Below are 15,046 nucleotides of genomic sequence, written 5' to 3' on the forward strand. Positions count from 1 at the left end.
AACTTTCTCTGCTGCAGAGATCCAGATTTCCCCGGTGAGCTGCACAAGCAGCCTGTCGGGACGGCTTGGCCGGGTCCCGCCACGGCTCCAGAGATGCCTGGGCTGGGTGCGAGACCGGCGCCCAGATCCTCTCCCGTTCTCTCCCCTAAAACGGCACCTTCCTGCCCGGACGTGTTGAAGTGCAGTGCCCTGGAATTTATGGCACAAATGGGCTTTCCTCCCCCTCTCCCCCTCTTCGTCTACTTAAAACCTGTACCGTCCCTTCCAACTAGATGCAAAGTGGGAGTTTTAATCAACTTACTCTCCCCTTCCCAAGTTGTAAACATATAGCCCTCTCCGGTTCCTCTCTTTACAAAAAAAAAAAAAAAAAAAAAAAAAGATATTTCCAATGGATTTAAGCAAGCGATTCATGTAATGAAATGCTTAGGGATTTGTTTAATGTGATTTTATATGAGCTGTGGACATTTCCAAAGCAAACAATAAGTTCAAGTACAACATGCACGGTTGTGTTACAAGTGTTACTCAGCTGGCTGGGAGATCTTCGGTGAGCAAACAGGCTAAATCTGGAGAGTAAACAACTTCAGAAAAATCTACAACTCCAGGTCACTGAAAACAGCCTTTTATTTGTTTTCCTTAGTGTCTAGTAAAATTTGATCTTTTTCTCCTTTTTTTTTGCAACACTGCTGTAAAATCAGCAGGGACGGACGGGCATCAGCAGCCCGTGGCTGTCCCCGGCCCAGACACGGAGCGCGTTGCCGGGGACCTGGGTGCGTAGATGGGCGCCAGGAAAAGGGTGCAGGTGAGGGAGGGTGCTGCTGGCCGGAGTGCCGTGGGGAGGATACCCCCGCACAGCGCCGGTCACTGCTGTGGGGCTGTCACCCGCAAAGCGGGCTCTTGCCACAGCTTCAAGTGCAGAAGCCCCACGACGGCCTCACAGTGGTCCTGCCCACGCGTGAGGGTGATTGGAGCCCCTTTGTGAGGGGCTTCTGAGCCTGGGCCGGAGGCAGACCAGACGGTGAGCATCGCCCCGAGGGTGAGGAGCGCACGCTCGTGGGGCCGAGCGGCCACAAGCGCACTTGGAGGGGCGCCAGAGCTGGCGAGAGTCGGGGGCTCTCCGGCCACTGGCGTCGTGCCACGGGCAGGTCGCCTTTTGCGAATCCGCGGGGTGGGTGTCCCTGGCCGTATGGTGCCACTAGTAGCTCCCTCACGCCCCCACGGCAGGGCATTATGACGGGAGTCTCCCGCTGGCTCCGGGCCGTGCGAGGGTCTTGGAAATGCAGGAAATGATGTAACTAAAATTCAAGGTACTTGGGGGTAATAGGGTTTGCTGTAGTTAGCGCGGAGGTCCCGGACGTTTCCCCGGGGAGGGAGGACAGTCCGAGGGAAACAGCACGGTCAAATGCTAATGGTTATTGTCACCAGATCAGAAATCGAGTTGGGAACCAGGAGCGCCCAGTGCGGTGTTCCCAAGCCATCAACGTAGCCAAGGGGGACCGGACGGCAAATCCGAGCGGCGTGGCTGCAGCCCTCCCCCAGGGCGCTGCGGGCGGAGGTGCGGGGGCACCGGGCTGCAGGGGCTGGCCGAGCCCCCGAGCCGGCTGCAGGGGTGGGGGAGCTGGAAACCTCCCAATCGCGACGCTCCGTCTCGGAGATTGCTGTTGGTATTCACTTTAAAAAGGGGTTGAATGGGACTTTTTTTCTTTTTTTTTTTTTCTCTTTTTTTTTTCTTCTTCTTCTCTTTTTTTTTTTTTTTTTTTTTCAAAGCTTTGTTGTGCTAAACTAGTTGGACGAGTTAGGGTGTCGCTGCTCCCGATTGCTCTGGCCAATGGAACCCGATCCACCCTGCTGTGCGTAAGAGCGCAATTAAGGATTTAACCAAGCCTATGCTGCGCCCCAGCCAGCAGTCTGCCGGAGACAGACACCGCGCCGCAGCCTCCTCCCCCAGACATGTCTGCTTAGACCCGAGCAGCCCCGCCGCCAGCCCCAGCGCGCCGCCAGCTCCGAGCTATGACAGGAGTATTTGACAGAAGGGTCCCCAACATCAGATCCGGCGACTTCCAAGCTCCTTTCCAGACGGCTGCAGCCATGCACCACCCGTCCCAGGAATCTCCCACTTTACCCGAGTCCTCCGCTACGGATTCCGACTACTACAGCCCGGCGGGGGGAGCCCCGCACGGCTACTGCTCGCCTACCTCGGCTTCCTACGGCAAAGCGCTCAACCCCTACCAGTATCAGTACCACGGCATGAACGGATCTGCCGGGAACTATCCTGCCAAAGCCTATGCAGACTACAGCTACGCCAGTCCCTACCACCAGTACAGCGGGGCTTACAACCGCGTCCAGAGCTCTGCCAGCCAGCCAGGTGAGGGCCGGGGGTGTGCGGGAAGCGCCCGCGCCTTTGGGGAGGCTGGGGGAGCGCGTACCGGCAGATCCCTGACCCACGGACCACGGGGATGCGGCTTTCCCTGAACCAGAAGGGAAACTAAAAATAAATAAGTAAATAGGGAAAAAGAAAAAAATAGAAAAAAAATAAAATTGAGAAGGGGGGAAAAAAGTGGAGAACTAGTTTACTGGTCTACTTCTTTTGACCAGCCCGCATGATCTAAGGACTAGTACTTTAGCGCTTCTGTCAGCTGCCCCCGGGCCCCCACGGCTACCTCCCTCCTCCTTCCCCCCGCAGGAAGAGGGAGAAAATAGCCGAGCCTTGTTGCATGTCTCAAACTCAGGTTCGCGGTGTTGAAGAAAGTTTCCTTCCCCCTGTGCTGGAGGGGCGGGGGAGGAGACTGGGAGGGGGAGACGAGCCGTGGCGGGGCTCGGGGGCTCTTTCACCAGAAAGCGTCGGGGTTTTAGTGCTTTACTTCTTTGCAACTTGATGTACGGAAGAAAAAAAAAAAAAAAAAAAGAAAAGGGGGGGAAAGGGGGTCAGGGAAGAAGAAAAATAGAACAATTCCGTGGTAAAGCGAAGCGGCTGGGCTTGGACGGGACGAGTGCGGTCGCGGCGGCGCTTGGGGACACGCCGGCGGCGACAGGGGGGATGGCGCGGGCGTGCGGAGGAAGTGGTCGATGCCTCGGGTCCGGCTCCGCTCCGGACAGAGCTCTTCCCAGCAGGGCTCCACCATCCTCCCAAGGCCCGCGGGGCCGCGCATGCCCTGCGCTCCCGCCCGCGCAGCGCTGCGCGCCCGGCAGGATGCCCGGGGCGGGCGTGGGAGGCGGAGGAGCAGGGCCAGCGGTGGCCGAGGCCAGTGTGCAGGGCGCGGGTTCCCCCCCCCCCGTCTCACCGCGGGGAGCTGGCGGAGGCTGCGCGGGGCCGCCGCCCGGCTGCGGGAGCCCCGGGGGGAGCCGCAGGGCCCCGTCGGGCCGGCGCCGCTGCCCGGCCCAGCCCGCGGGCGGGATGCCGCCCCGGCGGCGCAGGCTGCGCGAAGAGAAGCCTGTCCCCAGCTTAACTCTGCGTCTTTCTCCCGCTCTCGCCCCCGTGCAGAGAAGGAGGTGGCGGAACCCGAGGTGCGGATGGTGAACGGCAAACCAAAGAAAGTGCGCAAACCCCGGACTATTTATTCCAGCTTTCAGCTGGCAGCGTTGCAGAGGAGGTTTCAGAAGACCCAGTACCTCGCCCTGCCCGAGCGGGCCGAGCTGGCAGCCTCCCTGGGACTCACGCAAACACAGGTACCGCGAGCGGCTCGGCTCGGCTCGGCTCGGCTCGGCTCGGCCCGACCCGGCCCGGCGGGTCCGGAACCCGGGCTCACCCCGGCGCGGAGGGAAGGGCTGGAGCGGGCCCCGCGCAGGGGCGGGAGGGCAGCGGGGCGCCGCAGCCGAGGAGCACCGGCTTGCCAGGCGGGCATTAATGGTGTCGCTTTCCCTCTCCACTCCCTCTTTCCTCCCTTCTCCTCTCCTCCCGCCCCGCTCTCAGGTGAAAATCTGGTTTCAGAATAAAAGATCCAAGATCAAGAAGATCATGAAAAACGGGGAGATGCCTCCGGAGCACAGCCCCAGCTCCAGCGACCCCATGGCCTGCAACTCTCCACAGTCACCTGCGGTTTGGGAACCTCAGGGCTCGTCCCGCTCCCTCAGCCACCATGCCCACGCACACGCTCACCCTCCAAACTCCAACCCGTCCCCTGCATCCAGCTACCTGGAGAGCTCCACTTCCTGGTACCCCCGCTGCCAACTCCATCAACTCCCACCTCCAACCCCACGGCTCCCTACAGCACCCGTTAGCGCTGGCCTCTGGGACGATTTATTAGAGCCTGACCCTTATTATTTTATTTTATTTTATTTTATTTTTGTTGTTCCTTGGACTCCCGTGTTTTACTGTTAAGGAATAATAACGAAAGGAATGCATATGGGGAATTTTTAAAAGGGAAAAGAAACAAACAAAAAGATTAAAATGTGTAAAGCTTGTGCATGTAACTTATTGCATTTCAAAGGAAACCCTTTTTTATACAATACGGACATTTTTTGGCTCAGCTGTGGACACTGTCATTGGTGCCTTGAAATCTATGACCTCAACTTTTCCAGAGACTTTTTTCAATGTTATTTTAACCCTGTAAATAATTGTAGATAGAGGAATTAAACTGTATATTCTGAATAAAATAAAATTATTTCGACCAAGAGAAACGTTTCCAAATTACCCCTTCTTCTCTTAATAAGAGGAAAAAAATATAATACTAATTTGCTTGCAGAAAGAAACTGAGGAAAGAGGATGGGAGCAGGGAGTTCACATTCTGTTCCAGTGCCGTGCAGTGCCACCAGAGTCCGGGCGTGCTGGCAGGATCTGGCCCTTGCAGGTATCCACGGGCGAGCCGAGGGGCGGCGGTGCTCTGTCCCCGCTGGGAAAGGGGCTCTGGCAGCACCGCGTACGTCTTACTGCACAGGGCTTCAAGCTGAAGGGAAAGCTGCCCATCCTGATGCGAGAAAGCAAATCTCTCGCCTTAAGCCGCCCTGAATCCTTTCCTGAGAGCAATTAGCGTCGAGAGCTGCACACTCCACAGCCCATCAGTCGCCCGTGTGCGCTCGGCTAATTATACAAATTACGTTTCCGTCAAAGGGAGCCACTAAATATGAGAAAAGAATAAAATGAGGGCCCCGCTCCCCTCGCTCCTGCTAAAAGCCTGCGGCGGCTTCGACTGAAGGAGGAACGCTTCAGAGGTACTTTTATTGGGTTTTTTATTTCTACACGATTTAGGGGGGAAACCCTTGCGTCGGAGCAGTCACTAGCGCTGCCCAGTGCTGGAGGCAAGGCTTGGGCGAGACGCCGGAGCGCTGCCCACTGGCGCGGACCACTCGCACGGGGCGGGGGCTCTCTTCCAGCAGAAATCCCGGCCCGCACGTTCCCACGGGGACCCCCATCCTAGGGGGCAGTGGTAATTCACGGCCGTGCGGGGTACGGCGACAGCAGTCAGTCTGCAAGAGGCGCCGCTGGAAGGATCCCCGAGATGAAAGATGCCCCTCTGGCAGCTGAGGCTGGCGGGGAGATTGCTGGAACCGGGGGAGGCGAGGCCTGAAAAGGCACGCTCCTGCCCTGGGGCGCACTTACCTGTCTCCAGTCTTCCTCCCCGCTGCCCTCCCCCTCCTTTCTTCTCCTTCCTCTCCCGCCTTCCATGTTTTATGCGTGTGCGTGATTGAGTGTGGTGTGCGTAGTTTTCTCCCCAAAGAAAGAAGCTCGGGTTTGCTGTTTTGTAACAGGTTTGGGGGTTGGTAAATGTCTTGCAGTACAATAGACCAGTTTGTTCGGTTGTGCTCGCTGCACGCCGGGAGGGTGTGGGGTGCCGGGGCAGGGCGGCGGGGGCCGCCGCTGCTGCCCACCCCTGCCCGCTGCCGGAGAGGCCGCGCCGCCGCCGTGCCCCGCCGCACCCCACATCTTCCGCCGGGATGGTGACCGTCTCCTGCTCGTTTAACTCGCAACGTTTCAGGGACTTTCCTCGACTCGGGGGCTGATGAAAAGCTCGGCTTTATCTCTTCTGCTCGCTCCCATCCTGTGCAAAATTTTTAAAAAACTCGACCCTTTCACTTTCTTCCGCTCTTTTCCCCATTTCCCTCTAGACAAGCACTCAACCTTCAGTAAGAGATTCTCCCCTCCTGGAGGTCACTTCCCTTTGCAGAAAGGTTTGGACACCAGAGGTGGAAATGCATTTCCCAGGTGGGTCCACCCACCCCTTTCTCTGAGGAGCTGCCGCGGGACTGTTGGGTTACGGAACCTGCCGGGGCCGGGACAGCCCGGGCGGACAGAGCAGGAACAGCTCCGGGAAGGCGAAATGCCGGCAAACAGCATGCCGGGCAGAGATGGGAATTCACCCTGCGGCCACTGGACTAAGCATCGCTCGCCTCTCCAAGCCAACCAAGTCAGCTCGGCTCAGTTTCCATGTCGATCCCTCTCTTTGCTTAATTTTTCCTCCTCCCAGAGCGAGTTGATGTCGGGCAGGTCGGGAGAAGCCTAGCACCCCTCCCCTAGAGAGGATAAGAAATGCCCGTCGCGTGGCCCCGGCCTTAGTGAACACTCTGAGTCTACGGCCGCCCGCCCCTCCGGGAGATGCCCGGGCCGAGAGGGATGCTGCTGTGCCCTCTGCCCCCGCACACACAGGCAGGCACACCCTGGCGCTTCTTCCCACCTGGGTGCATCCCCTGGGCTCCAGCGGCGGCCGGAGGGAGCCTAGCTTGGCCAGGCCTACCCCCTTGCTTCCCGGGAAGGGGATGGCATGAACTGTCCTTTGTCTGATGCTAGGTTTGGGCTCGGCGGATTGCTGGCTCGGGGCTTTCCCCGCCCCTCCCCCTCTTCCCCTCCCTTCTGTTTTCCTGGCGGCCACTTCCATGTGGAGCCCGGGCAGTTCGGGGAGCCGAGAGGAGCCACATTCCTGTGGGTGCCGAGCGGCTCCAGGGCTGAGCCACAGGGCCTGACACACACGCACACACACAAACACACAGAGGCGCGCAGATACGCGCACAGAGCAGCCTGCAGACCCCGCGTCCCCAGCGAGCTCCTGACACTGCCTGCACCCTGGGGCTCTCACACCCACAGCACATCCACCGTGGGCTGCGCTAGCCCCCGGCTGGGACGCACACCTACATCACCCACAGCCAAACACGCAGTGCCCGCCACCCCCGCCCACGGTCGCGGCAGGAGCACCTTCCCGCTCCCGGCAGAACCCCCGGCCCTGCCCGGGCATCTGCCCGCGGGCAGAGCCTTCAGCCAGGAAGTGCTGCCTCCTCCCCAAGCGCCTTGATTTCCCTCCCGCTCCTTCCCGGGAAAAGAAAAAACACCCCCTCCAACCTGTCACCGCGGCAGGGCAGCCCGCTTGCCAGGCGTTCCTGTCGCCCTCTCACTCCCCTCGCTCTCCCCCGTGCATTCGCTCCCCCGCGGCCGCGCTGCCTGAGCGGGCCTCCGCGCTCTGCCCGCTCCGCCGCCGGCAGCGCTGTGTCCCCAGAGCGCATCCCACATGTGGCATCAATTAAAGATTTCTGCCACGCAGTTTTGCGGCTGACAGACTTTAGGTGTTTCGGTTGTGGATTACGGAAAGGAGATCTATTGCTTCAGGAAAATCGGGGCGGAGGAGGGGGTGTGGGAACCCCCTCTTCTTGCTTTTAGTCATTTAAGCGATTGCTTGCAGTAACTCAATAACCTGTTTTATAGGTCAGATAAGAGCCGTGAAAATAGGAAATGCGAAGTTTACACTAAGCTTCTCTTTCTCCCTCTTTTTTTAAGGAAGAATCTGTGTTGCATCAGTTAAATAGTTCTCTTTGTTCGGTGGCGTGTCTATTTATTTGAGATTCAGGGAGCATAAACAATAGTTCATCTGCCTGGAATACAGACCTGATAAATCCCGCCACGCACACACACCCCGCTGTCTGTGAGAACACCTTCCACTGACACGACCTTCAAGGCCGCGGGTAAAACTCACGGCTCGGTCACCTCCTTATTCACCTTCAGGTGAGGGCCCAGAGTGCCGGCCCCGGCCAGAACCTGCGACAGATTGAGCATTTGGCAAAGAGGAGCTTGAGGTTGGCTGCCCACTCCTCTCCTGCTGCCGCCTGCCCCTCGGCACTCCCGGAGAGGCTGCCCAAACCTCAGCATCGGTTTTGCAGGATAGCTGAGCCAGCCTCTTCGAGCCGGATCCTGACCCGCCTTCGTGCTCTGCAGCGGCATCATCTGCCCGGTTGCAGAGCTGGCCCTCCATTCCAGGAGATCTGTATGGTCTCCTCGATACGCACCGTGTAATACGGTTTATAGGACTTTCGCCTCGAGCTATCCACTGAGCTTTATTTTATTCTCCTGGTTTTTACTAATTCTCATGGAGAAGAGAGCGCACGGTGAGACCGCGGGCTCCGGGAGCGGCGCCGGTCGGAAGAGGCCAGCAAGGGCCGGGGCGGCAGCGCTGCTGCCCACGGGGCCGGCCCTGGGCGCTGCCTCTTCTCATCTGGACCCTGCGGAGACTAACCGGTCGGGCGGCAGCGGCGCTTTGATGATTTAGGTCATTAAAAAATGAAGCGGGTTTGTGTATTTCGTGTCCAGGGTTAATAAAAGTTAATCAGGAGTCGAAAGCCAGCTAGCCCAGTGAGTTAACCTCGCTAGCTGCAGGTAGTCCTGTTAGCCAGGCTCTTTTGATTAATTAATTACAATTGACTCGGTTCTGTGATAATTTCCCTAAGGACCCCTGAGGATCGGTCCAGCCGGTGCGCGGGAGCGCAAAGGGCCGCGGCTCCGCAGCCCGCCGCGGAGGGTGCCCGGCGCTGGCGCCCCGCACCCCGCGCTCTCCTCCGCCCGGGTCCGAAGCTCCCGAGGCTTCTTGTCCTAAAGTGACGTTCGGTCACCTGAGAGGAGGCACAAGACTATGGCGAGCCCTCTTTTGGGGATGGGTGGGGAGCTCGGGGATGCTCCGGGTGCCGGGGAGAGGCTGCCGGGAAGAGCCGAGCCGAGAGGCGGACGGATGCGAGGCGTGAACCGAACCAGCAGTCCCTGAGTGCACATCAGGCTCGCAGTCGTTGAGATTTGGACACGTAACGCTGCAGACCACTGATTTGCTATTTTCTTAATTCCCGCTCTTCTCATTCCCTATGAATCAAACAGTCTTTTGTCCTTCAGAGTTTGATTTGATCGCTACTGTTCACATTTCACTTTTGTATTTTTCCCTCCCTATACCATTACTCATTGAGTGCCCCGTGAAATTACAATCGTACATTTTCAACTCAGCAACCCATTTGCAGTGCAAAAATAGGGTCTAAATAATGGCTGAATTAGCCCTACTGGACAGTTTCAGATGTAACACTCTGTAATAATTATATTGCAGGCTGGATTAGGATGCTATTATCATAATCTGGACGTTTACAATTATCTGTAATTTGCAAAGATGCGCCAGGTCTTGATTACAGCAGGTTTTTTTTATCAAGCTAACCATCACTAAACAGTGACAGTAATAACAGCTAATTTTGCTGGCAATATAAGAGGTGCTGGGGTGTGCAAACAATTTCACACCTGGATGTGCTCACTCAACCAAGAATATAGAGAAAGAGCTTCTGCCCTGAGACTCAGAAAAATATTCTCCACTGCTTCTGTTCAGTGCAGATTTCTAGACCCCGATCCTTGCTTAGCAGATTTTCAGAGGGGTAAGTTTTGGGGCTCGCTTGGGTTTGGGGTTGGTTTGTGACTGCTCCCCGCCTCGCCCGTCGAGGCACGCTCCGTCTTTGCTCCCCTGCGTTCGCGGTCATTCTCGGGCAGGTGGTTCAGCTCCCCGGCCCGGACCCGGCCGATAAGCGCCCCCTTTCCCCGGTGCTGCCGGGGGCGGCGGGCGGGGCGGGGATGCGGCGGGAGCCCCGACGGGCCGCCAGAGGGGAGGCGCGGGACTGGCCGGAGAACCCGTGCGAGCCCCGGGCCAGCCCCGTCCGCCCGTGCCCGCAGCGGGGCGGCGGCAGGGCGCCTTTCCGCCGCTCGCCGCGGCCCCGGGGCGGTGCAGCCCGGCGGCGGGCGGGCGGCGGCGGGGCCGGCGCTGGCAGCCCGGCGGCGGCAGGTTTGGCTGGCGGGGGGAGCTGCCGCTGCTCCATCCATAGATGACGCTGTTTCACGAGAGTCTCCCGGGGCGGCTGCCGCGCGAGTGGGAGCCGCTGCTGCCATTCGCTCCCACCCCGCTCCCGGGAAGGCCTACCTTTCCCACCTTCTCCCACGCTACTAAGCTAATGGGGCTTCTATTATTATTGTTATCGTTTATTTGTTCGCTTGCTTGCTTGTTGCCTGGGCTTTTTCTGGGCCTATTTGAGGAATCACTGGAGGGGGAGGAGGGCACGACGACGCATCCAGAGGCTTTCCGCAGCGGCACCCACGCGCGGCGTGCAGGGGAGGACGAGCCCCCCGCAAGCCCACGCGAGGCGGCGAAGCCCCCGCTGCCCGCCCCCGGGGCGGACTGCCCGCCGCCCCCGCCGGCGCCCGCAGAGAAAGGGTTAAGGCTGTGCGGGGGCCGGAGCCGGCGGGCCGGGCTCCCCGGGCTGCGGGACGCGCTCCCCGGGGCATCCGCCGCCCTCCTGCGAGGCGAGGGGGAGCCCGCACAGGGCCGGCCTTGCGGGGGGGGTATGAAGCGGGGTTTTCTGAAAGATGCACACAATGCTGTTGGTTTAAATGTACGGTAGCTTTCTCTCCAGTGTCATTTGAATAATTCAGTGAGCCCCGCTACCAGCTGTACTTCTGAAGCCTCTTCCATTCTTTTCAGCATTATAATTTTGGTTAATTTTCAATTTTAGGCCCTACGTCTCTGCAATTTGTGTATGAATAACAGAATAATTTTCCTCTTTTGTTTCGCCTTTCCTGTTCCTGAATCTAAATAAAGATGGCTTTTTAGTATTAAAAGTGGAAGAAAATTACAGGTAATTATCTTTGACGGTAAAAACGCTGTAATCAGCGGGCTACATGAAAAATTACTCTAATTATGGCTGCATTTAAGAGAATGGAAAAAAACCTTCTTGTGGATAAAAACCTTAAATTGTCCCCAATGTCTGCTTCAAATTGGATGGCACTGCAGCTGGAGGCTTTGTTCAGAATTGATCCTGGGGAGCTCTGAACCCAAAGTTTCACAGTGGGAAGGGGAAAAAAAGAAAAGAAAACATTTTTCCTAATGTAACAATACGAATGGTAGAAAATGACAAGACTGATCGGTTTTAAAGCACTCTGAAGACTGACTGAGCGTGGAAGTTGCTCAAAAAAAAAAAAAAACAAAACCAAAAAACACCCCCCAAAAAACTGGTATATTGGTAAGTAGTCTTTGCTTTGTGTCTAATTATAGTGACTGTCCTTTTGCACGACTGTATGTAGCTGTCATTATATGGAGCACTCTGAGGATCTCTATTGACTTCTGATAAATGGCTCAGTGGTTTCAAGGTTCATAATTTGAAGGATGCCCAGGTCTCTAGCCATTAATTCTCGCAGTATGGGGCACCCAGCTTGGATGAGGAAAAGGCTTTTCATTGTCAGTAGTTGCTGTGCTTTCCACAAGCCGGTGCGGCTGAAGCTGGCTGGACAGCGTGTTGTGTGCCTGGGCACCTCTCAGGGCTTTGCAAAACATTCCTCAGCTTCCATTGTCTGCTCTTTAAAACAAAGGAGGGCGCCTGCTTTCTTAATAATTTGGAGTCTCCAACCTTTGGGAAGAAAGACAGGGCTCTGAGCTTTGCCTCGGCGAGAAAGCTCAGCTCAGCTAAGCAGCGGAGCAATAAAATCGCAGCAGAAATGGCCGGGTGGTTAAGAACTTCGTCTAGGCGTATCTTTGTGGACTCGGTACCTCCTGTCTTTTTAAGTTGTAGCCTTAAAACCAACTAAACCACCAGCTACCCCACCCCATTTCATCTTTTCTTTCTTTGCTCTCAGATCTATGCTTTGGTAGGGGTGTCTGGGCACTCAGGCCAGATGGGCACAAGGATCCCTCTGCCCGGACTGATCTGGGGGGCAAGTCGGGGCAGGTGGGGATCCGCTAAGGTGAAGAGAAATAGGAGCCAGGCTGGCGTTTTGTGGCTTTTACTCTATATATGAAAGAAGACAAAAACATACAAAGTATATGTACAACTAAAATTCAACAATATATACAGAAAGGTTGCTCGGGGAAAGGTCCCTCTCGCTCAGTGGTTGAGGCTGCCGCCGGGCAGCGCTGAACCTTCCTTCCCCAGCCCGCGGCGGGTCTGGCCGCGGATCCCTCGCTCTGTCTTTGCTGCTCGTCTCCGGGAGACTGTCGGGCTGTGTGCGGGTGCGGGTCTGTGCGGATGAGGGGCTCTTCGAGTGAGAGACGGTGGTTTCTTCTGAGCCGCAGCCCATTACATTTTGAGAAAGCATGCAGATTTTGCTTCGTGGTAATGTTCTAATCTTACAGTGTATTTGCATTTTTCAACCAGTTCTCCTTTTTTCCCCCTCCATCTTAATTTTTTTAAAAATCACTTCTTCTGTCTTTTAATCCTTTCCCCAGTCCAGATTTGGTGAATAAAAATGAAGGAGCTTTGACTAGTCTCTCTTTCATCATGTAATGTCTTTAGCTCATTAAACAAGTAAAAACGGCTGCCATGGTAGATTCAGGTTCTTGTGGGCAAAGTCTGTAAAAAGTTTGTTTTGACGTATACTCCACAGAGAAAGAGGCTGGTGCCTTGGAGTCCAAAGGAAAATATCCTAAAGAGTAGTGTCTTCTGTGCGCCAGAATGAAAATTGTGTCTTTCTGTTCAAGATCAATCGCTGAGGTTACTTAAAAAAAAAAAAAAAATAAAGCCACTCTGTCTCTTTGCCGCATCTACAAGTTCACACAGAGCCTGTTAGCTGGCACGGCTTGGCAAAGCAGGGGAACTTCTTGCCATGTCGAGACGAGGCGTTCTTGGGAGATTATTTCTCTTGGACAATTCACATCATTTGTGGTCTCTGCATTGTGTCTTGATGTGGAGAAGAATACCAGTGAGAATAGCCAGGCATGTAGCTGTTTGGAGGCATATTGACTCCCTTGGCAGAGGCTGAAACGTCCCAGACTGGAGGCAGAGCTGGAGAGCGAGGGGAGAGGGCAGCGGAGCCGGGCAGAGGGTCGCTCTCGTGGGGGTTACTGCCCTGCTTCAGCAGCTTCTTGAATTTGGAGCGCTTGTTCTGGAACCAGATCTTCACCTGTAAACCGAAACGCATCAGATATTAGGCTGCCGTCAGCGCCCAGGGCACAGAGGGGAAGACCCCGGGGCCCTAATCTGGAGAAAGTCTTGAGGGCACACGCCAGTCGGGTGTGGAGCTGGGGATGGGGAGAGGGGAAGGAGGGATAGCTACGGCTGCTCTCGGGCTTTTGATGCAGCTGGAGAGAACAGGGGAGGCAGAGCAGAGCTGGAAAGCGAGAGAGATGCAGGTTTTAACCTGGGACGTTGTTTTTCCTGGGCAGGCCAGATTGCTACGGCTGAAACAGACCACATGCTCTGAGGTCTCCTGTTTTAGCGCCTCATTCAGAATTTTGGAGGTCATTTGATCATTCGGGCAAACTGTTGTCAAACATGGGCAATCATATGATTTTGTGCCAGGAGACAAGAGCCAATAGACAAAGGGCATCTTACAAAGAAATCGCACTTCTGAAATCCTCACGATCAGATCAAGCAGTCCTCGCTGATGTGGCGGGGGAAGAAGCATAATGGATTGTGGCTTTATATTAAAATGTATTATTAAAGAAAGAATAATTTTATTTTCTCTGTGAGTAATAGTATATCAACATTGCTTTGGGTCTCATCCTGCTCCTAACCCAGCAGAATTCCCGAGGAGGGAGCCTGCACTCGAGAAGGTGTGCAAGGATCAGGTCCACTGGCAGATCAGAATTATTACAGAAATTATATATAGGTAAGACATGTATACAGAATGGGTTTTTTTAATCAATCAAAGAAAGAAAACAAATTCCCCACGCGTATTTGACCTCTCAAACTTTGCAGTCATAATGTTAATGGATAAACAGGGCTTCTCCTCTAGCTGCAAGATCAGGATCGGGCCCCTAAAAAAATCTATGCGTGCTAGAGAGAAAGCGAGACAACAGTGAGACAGAGCGTGCATGCTGAGGATACTAAAATCCCGTTTTCAAAACCATCAGGCCCATTCCTATCATTAATGTTTGCTGAGCATTTGAAAATCGCTGTCTGGAAGAGACTGTTACCAATGACATTGATAAAATCCTGAAGTTATTTGTTAAGCTCATAGATTCGGATGATAACGTTTTGCCCGAACTGATCCCATCTATCCATGCACTCCTTCACAAACCCCAGCCCGGTAAGCCGTAATGCCTCATATGTCTTTCAAGCTTAAATTAGCAGAATGGCACAGCTACTCCAACCACACTTAACTATGGCTTAACCTGCCATAATTTTGTACACGGCTGTCTTTGATCTTCAGATCTATTATCACCTTCCGTACATTTTGCCCAAGGCTAACCACTGCATTTGCGTTAGTCATTCAGGGTGAATTAACTATTGATTTAACAGGTATTTCCTAACGCGTTCCTGCTTCCCCTCTACCTATGTAGGTTGCTACGAGGCAGCTTTGCTTTTAGCTCTACCTCAGGCCCAGCGATTCCTTGCCTTTGTTTTGTTCTCCTTTTCACAGTTGGGCAATTGCATCTCGGTGTTGGAATTATCCGAAAATTCAGGCAATTTCAAAACGTTATGTGTGGCATCAAAAGGGAGCGCTTGCTCGCAGGCGGCTGAGGGAAGGGCGCTTTCAGCTCTCTCTGCGGCAGCCCGATCTCTGTCGCGCGTTAGGTAAGTCCTAGCACAGAGACGGGAACCGTGTGCGTTACCTTTTCTACCGTTCCCGACAGAGGCCAAAATCTTTAGGGAGCATCATACTTTGCTTGGCCTTTGTTGCTCGAGCAGGATTTCAGTGATTTGGGATTTCCAGTAATTACCTGTGTCTGGGTAAGTCCTAAAGAAGCTGCCAGTTCAGCTCTCTCTGGAAGTGCCAGGTACTGAGTCTGCTGAAAGCGATGATTTAAAGCCTGGAGTTGTAGACTAGAGTAAATGGTTCGAGGCTTCCGAATCTTTTTCCCTTTTCCATTGAATCTGATTTCACCGTTTTCAATCACTGTGGTTT

At 55.0% G+C, this 15,046-nt stretch overlaps 2 protein-coding genes across 2 annotated transcripts in view; one reads left to right on the forward strand and one right to left on the reverse strand.

Annotated features, from left to right (window-relative positions):
• Positions 1-1,802: 1,802 nt before the first annotated feature.
• On the forward strand, positions 1,803-4,614 carry DLX5 (distal-less homeobox 5). The gene is given in 4 exon segments (XM_063411815.1): positions 1,803-2,362; positions 3,479-3,663; positions 3,908-4,152; positions 4,154-4,614. Coding segments are annotated over 4 exon segments (873 nt in total). The 5' UTR covers positions 1,803-2,007; the 3' UTR covers positions 4,242-4,614.
• A 7,353-nt stretch (positions 4,615-11,967) lies between these two features.
• DLX6 (distal-less homeobox 6) overlaps positions 11,968-15,046 on the reverse strand; it is a 4,881-nt gene continuing 1,802 nt past the window's right edge. The window contains exons 2-3 of the mRNA XM_063411825.1: positions 14,862-15,046; positions 11,968-13,099 (exon numbers count right to left, since the gene is read on the reverse strand). The exon at positions 14,862-15,046 is cut by the window's right edge and continues 9 nt beyond it. Of these exons, the coding sequence (XP_063267895.1) occupies positions 12,848-13,099; positions 14,862-15,046 (437 nt within the window). The 3' untranslated portion in view covers positions 11,968-12,847. The remainder of the gene's footprint in view (positions 13,100-14,861) is intronic.

The sequence above is a fragment of the Prinia subflava genome, chromosome 1 (genome assembly GCF_021018805.1).
Source record: "Prinia subflava isolate CZ2003 ecotype Zambia chromosome 1, Cam_Psub_1.2, whole genome shotgun sequence".
Lineage (NCBI taxonomy): Eukaryota > Metazoa > Chordata > Aves > Passeriformes > Cisticolidae > Prinia > Prinia subflava.